Source organism: Medicago sativa, chromosome 4 (assembly GCF_051527215.1).
Source record: "Medicago sativa cultivar Bolivia chromosome 4, Bolivia_mono, whole genome shotgun sequence".
NCBI lineage: Eukaryota > Viridiplantae > Streptophyta > Magnoliopsida > Fabales > Fabaceae > Medicago > Medicago sativa.
Window position 1 is genome coordinate 27932100 of NC_140752.1, and position 6005 is coordinate 27938104.

The window sequence follows — 6005 nt, forward strand, 5'->3', positions numbered from 1 at the left end:
ATCTCACCATTGAGAGAGAGAGAGAGAGAGAGAGAGAGAGAGAGAGAGAGAGAGAGAGAGAGAGAGAGAGAGAGAGAGAGCAGGTTCTTAAACCTAACCATTTTTTCCTTTGTTAAAGTTGTTATTCGTGCATGGATTTAAAAATCAATCTTTTACATTAAGAGGTATCCGAAGATTGGCAAAGTCTATTGTGCAATTCTTAGCAAATATATATAGCCCATATATAATGATTTGGAGAACATCAGAATGGGATGATTTGAACTTGATTTATACTATGCTAATGCGGTTGTATGTTCTTTATACTTCCTGTGTTTCTTACTATTTTTTAATTTCCTTTTTATTTTAGATTAATCTCGCTATCGAGGATGTCAAGAGTTGAGAAAATGAGTTCAAGGTTGGTCATTTTGCAGTAGTTTTAGAAATGTGTAATTATAAAAAGTTCTTGTAAGATGGACAAGTGGGAAACATTTTCATTATAATGCAGGCGCACTCACACATTATTTATATCACACACACAAATTTAATGAGAATTTTCTATGAACAATGTCTTGGACAGATGAGCTTCTTAATTTCTTTTTTTCTTTTTAATTGGAAACAGTCAATAATTTTGTGACTTTTAAGAATTGATTTTGCAGAAGAACTTATTTAACTATTTTCTCTAACGAATGAGCTAGCCGGAGCTAAAATGTGGTTGTGGTGAGGAATACAAAGTTGCATTGAATACACAGTTGCCATGCACTTGAACATGAACTTTATTTGAAAGAATTAATACATTTTTCATTTAATGGGTTCCTTGGATTCTGACTGAATCTTTGCAAGATATAAGAGTTCATAGAACTTCCATTAAAACAAAATGAATAAAATTACAGTAACCCTACTTTGGTTAACACGTCAACTCTAGTGCAGAAGACATATGAACTGAGTAATATCTATCGCTTCCCAATTATAATGACAACCTGATACGCAATGTTTTGCTCGAGGAAATTGCAAATTTATCCAAGGGAAATGATATTTATAGCGAGAAATTAGATAGAGAATTGAGCTTGGTTAGTATCCATTACATTTTTATTAAACTCGAACTTGCACCTCATTATTAAAAAGAAAATATTGGGTAAATACAGACTTTGGTCCCTTAACTTATTTTTGCGTTTCATTTTGGTCCCTTAACTTTAAAATGTATCAAATTGGTCCCATAAGTATCTATCCGTTTACACTAGTGGTCCCTTCCGTTAGTTTTTTTTTCAAAAAACGTTAACTTTGTCCCGGTAAGCTTCCACGTGGGCAAAACGTTACAATTCTTTGAGGTTAGAGAGAGAATGAAGAAAACGTAGAGAGAGAAGGAGAAAGAAAAACCAGAGAGAGAAGTTGAAGAAATCTGCAAAACGAAGAAGAAAAAGCTTGAAACGAAGAAGATTCGGGAAGCAAAGCGAAATTCCAGGTTAGTTTCATCATCTTCTTCGCGAATCTCATGGGTTTCGAAAAAAAAAAGTCTGAATAGGGTTTCGAAAATGTCTAGGGTTTTGAAATTTCAATGAATTTTTAACTGATTAAGGCTAATTTCATATTCTTCTTTGCGAATCTCAAGTTAAAACATGTTTATTTGCGTGATTTGTGTTGTGAAAATTTGTTTAGGGTTTTCAAAAATGTCAATGAAGTTGTTAAGTTCTGTATGCATGGATTTGGTTTATGTATTGTTTATGCCTTATGAAAAGTCGATTTTTGTCTGTTGTGGTGAAAATGTATATGTTAAGTTAGGGTTTTGTAGTGTTGTGTATTTAGTGGTCCTGCCTTTTTCGAATATTGTGCATAAAATTGATTAGGTTTTTTTCCCTTTCTGTTATTAATGGTAACAAACAGATGGACCAGATCTTTGAGTGTGTGGTACATCATGCTGGGGAATTTAGTAGCTTTATGGACCCTGAGTATGTAGGACCAGAAGAAACATTAGACTGTGACCCAGATTTTTTCTCCTACTTTGCTTTGTTAACAACCTTAAAAAGAATAGGTTATGTTAGTCTTAAATCTCTGTGGTATTTTGATCCTAGTTTAGAAGATGGGATGGTTCCCTTGAATAGTGATGCTGGTTGTAGAAGGATGCAGAGTATTGCATATCAATATGGTAAGGTTCATTTGTATGCTGTCCACCCTATGTCACAACCTGATATAGTAGCCCTTGACCCATTGATAGAATATCCTTGTATGGCCCAACCTGCCCCACATGTCCCACCTGTTAATGAAACAAATGAAGAGATTCCCACTAGTGTAGGTCCCACACCTAAAGATAAAAATGCTGATAGTGGTGTAAATGGTCCCAACTGTGATGTGAATGAAACTGGGCCTGAGTTGGACTTAAATGACTTAGGCCCAATGATGGATGAGACTGATTTGTTTGGTGAGCATGAGAGTGGGGCTGGATTGAATGAAGGGGAGAATGGACCTGTATTGAATGAAGCACAGAAGGGGCCTGAAGTGAATGAAAATGAGATGGATCCTGAACTGAATGAAGCTGATAAGGGACCTCAAGTGATTGAAGGTGAGAAGGGGCCTGAGTTGAATAAAGGTGTGAATGAGGCTGGGCTAGGTAATGAAGAGGGTAATGAAATTCTTGAAAGTGAGGGTGAGGATAGTGCCCTGGACATACATTTTGATGGTGAGGAAGTTGAGTTGGATATAGGTGGAAATTTAGACAGTGATGGTGGGAATGAAGTTAATGGAGCAACTACTTCCTTAAATAAGGAGTCTTTATTTAATGAACAAACTGTGAATGCTGAAACTGTGAATGGTAGGGGAGATGTGAATGATGCAAATGTGCAAGGTGAATTTGTGCAAGGTGAGGGATCTGGAACTGCTAAGAAGGGGAAAAAGAAGAAGGGAGGCTGTAAGGAGAGGAGAGGAAGAGGAAGAGGAAGGCCTAAGAAGAAGAAAACAAGTGAAGAGCCTATCTTTGAAGATGACATAATTGAACAACTTAGGAGATCTGTTAACAATGAAGGAGAAGTAGGCCAATCAAGTGTTGTGGGGGACAAGGGATTAAGTGATGTTGAAGAATACAACTCTGATGAGCTAGTGAGTGGGTCTGACAGTGATGAAGATGGTGTAGGGAACCCAAAATTTCCAGTTTTTAAGATGCCAGATAGTATGAAAAAATATGAATGGGAGGTGGGAACTTTATTTATGTCAAAGGTTGATTTTCAGCATGCTGTTAGAACTTTTGCTGTAGAGAATGCTAGGGATTTGAAGTTTAAAAAAAATGACTTGAAGAGAATGAGGGTAGTTTGCAAAGGTGATGGTTGTGAATGGAAGATGTTTTGTGGTAGGATTGAAGGTGAGGAAACGTGGCAGTTGAGGAAAATTGAAGGGGAGCATACATGTGCACCAGAGTGGAAAGTAAAGATGATGAACTCTAAATGGTTAGGATGTAAACTACACACAAGGGTTAGAGAGAATAGGGACATAAGTATAAGTACAATTATGCAGAGGGCTCAACAGAGGTGGGGAATGAGTGTCAACAGATGCAAGGCTTATAGGGCAAAGAACTATGCAGTTGAATTTGTTGAAGGTAGCTTTAGAGATCAATATAGAAGGTTACATGACTATGGTAAAGAATTAATTAGGTCCAATCCAGAATCATCAGTAACCATTACTAGTACCCCTTATATAGGTTCTGAGGCTGACTTAGAATCTCTTGATGCCATAGTTTGTCCTCACTTTCAGAGAATGTATGTGTGTTTTAAGGGGTGTAGGGATAGTTTCTTCAAGTGCAGACCTATAATTGGCCTTGATGGGTGTTTCCTTAAGACCCCTTATGGTGGAATGCTATTGGCTGCAATTGGAATGGATCCCAATGACCAAATACTTCCAATTGCTTATGCTGTTGTTGAAGGAGAGAATAAAGATTCATGGACATGGTTTCTGGAGCTTCTCATAGCTGATCTTGGTGGCACCAGACTTTGCAAAACATACACTATAATAAGTGATCAGCAAAAGGTAAAGTTAACTACTGACTTTTATTGAATATATTCAAATACTTAGTTATTAGTTGCATATATTAATTGTAATTGTTGTATTTTGTTTAACAGGGACTTTTGCCAGCAATTGATGCTTTGCTTCCTGAAGTTGAGCAGAGGTTTTGTGTCAGACACCTCTACAACAACTTTAGGAAGAGATTCCCTGGGAAAAAGTTGAAACAATTGATGTGGAGGGCAGCAAAGGCAACATACAGAAATGCATTTGAGAGGGAGATGAAGGCAATTAAGGACATAAGTGTGGAAGCTTTTAACTACCTGTGTGAGATTGAACCAAGGCATTGGACTAGAGCAATGTTCAAAGGTGATTCAAAGTGTGACACACTAGTGAATAACATATCAGAAGCATTCAATGCTGTTATTGTTGTTCCAAGGTCCAAGCCTGTGGTTTCTATGTTGGAGGATATCAGAGTGTATGTGATGGAAAGGTGGCAGCTCAATAGGGAGAAAATTGCTAAGTATGCTGATGGTGAAGTGCTGCCAAATATCAAGAAAAAACTTGAAAAGGAATCTTCTTATACTAATAATTGGGTAGTAAGGTATGAGTTACTTAATACATCACTTTTATTTACATTCATCTGGTGAAATATGGTGTTAATATGATGTTAACCTTAATGTAGGCAAGGTGGAGATTATGATTTCCAAGTTACACATATGTCAAATACTGGAGACAAGTTTGCTGTAAACTTGTTGAACAAAGTGTGTGATTGCAGGAAGTGGTTGTTGACAGGACTGCCATGCTGTCATGCCATTGCTTGCATCAAATACAAAAATTACAAGATAGCTGACTATGTGCCATCTATATTCAAGAAAGAGCAATATGCAGAATGTTACTCAAACATTATTTATCCAATAAATGGCCAAGATCTATGGGAGACCACAACAAGCACTGATCTTCAACCACCACTTGTGAAAACACAACCAGGTAGACCTAAAAAGAAGAGGAGATTGGATGCAAGTGAGCTGATGATAGATGACAAACAGATGAAGAGAGCCAGTTATGGAATTAAGTGTAGTAGGTGCAAGCAAACTGGACACAACAAAAGCACATGCACACTACCACCACCACCACCACCTGCATCAGAGACTCAAGCTACTACTCAGACACAAGCAGCACAGGTCCAATCTCAGACACAAGCAGCACAGGTCCAATCTCAGACTCAAGCTACTACTCAGACACAAGCAGCACAGGCTTCTCAGTCACAGACACAAGATTCTCAGCCACAGACAGGTCAAACACAACTTCAGAAGAAAATGAGATCACCAAGGAAGAGAAAGAATGTGAACCAATCACAACCAGGTCAGACACAACCTTCTCAGCCACAGACACAACCATCTCAGGCACAACCATCTCAGCCACCAAATAAAAAAAAATGAGATCACCTAGGAAGAGAAAGAATGTGGACCAAGTTGTTGCAACTCAGCCAACACAATCACAAAAGAAAGGCAAGAGGTTGTCAAAGAAGGCAGGGGCAGGTTCTGCATCTCAGCCTTAGAAATTAAGCATGCTGAATGACTTTTTGAATGTAATTAGTGCCATCAAGCACTTTTGACAGTCTTTTTGAATGTAATTAGTGCCATCAAGCACTTTTGACTGTCTTTTTGAATGTAATTAGTGCCATCAAGTTCTTTTGACTGTCTTTTAGGTTAACTGATATTAAGTAGCTCATTAAGCACTTTTTAACTGTTAAGCACTTAGTGCTGTGACATTGCTACTGCTTTGCTGTAATGCACTTATTAATATATGGAATTATGTGCAATTAAGCACTTTTTTATGCCTTACAGCAGCCTATAATACAGTTTCTGTTATAGCCCTTTTCTAAGTTCCAGTTTCAATTCAACATAAATGTAGCATAACACAGTTTCTGTTATAGACCTTTTATAAGTTCCAGTTTCAATTCAACTTTTTAATACCAATTCATGTCATACTATTCAAGCTCAAAAAGGTTCCTGTCAACATTTTATGCTTAAACAGAACAC

At 37.5% G+C, this 6005-nt stretch overlaps 1 protein-coding gene across 1 annotated transcript; it reads left to right on the forward strand.

Moving 5' to 3' along the window:
• Positions 1 to 1109: 1109 nt before the first annotated feature.
• LOC146927458 (uncharacterized) lies at positions 1110 to 5798 on the forward strand. Its single transcript, XM_085708154.1, has 3 exons — positions 1110 to 3987; positions 4080 to 4564; positions 4646 to 5798. Exons 1-3 carry the CDS (start codon positions 1858 to 1860, stop codon positions 5400 to 5402), a joined length of 3372 nt encoding a protein of 1123 aa, XP_085564280.1. The 5' UTR covers positions 1110 to 1857; the 3' UTR covers positions 5403 to 5798.
• Positions 5799 to 6005: the final 207 nt, after the last annotated feature.

Coding starts and splice junctions, on each gene's coding strand:
- LOC146927458 (XM_085708154.1), top strand. CDS start 1,858: ATGGACCAGATCTTTGAGTGTGTGGTACATCATGCTGGGGAATTTAGT. Junction 3,988..4,079: donor TAATAAGTGATCAGCAAAAG/GTAAAGTTAACT, acceptor TTTGTTTAACAG/GGACTTTTGCCAGCAATTGA. Junction 4,565..4,645: donor ACTAATAATTGGGTAGTAAG/GTATGAGTTACT, acceptor ACCTTAATGTAG/GCAAGGTGGAGATTATGATT.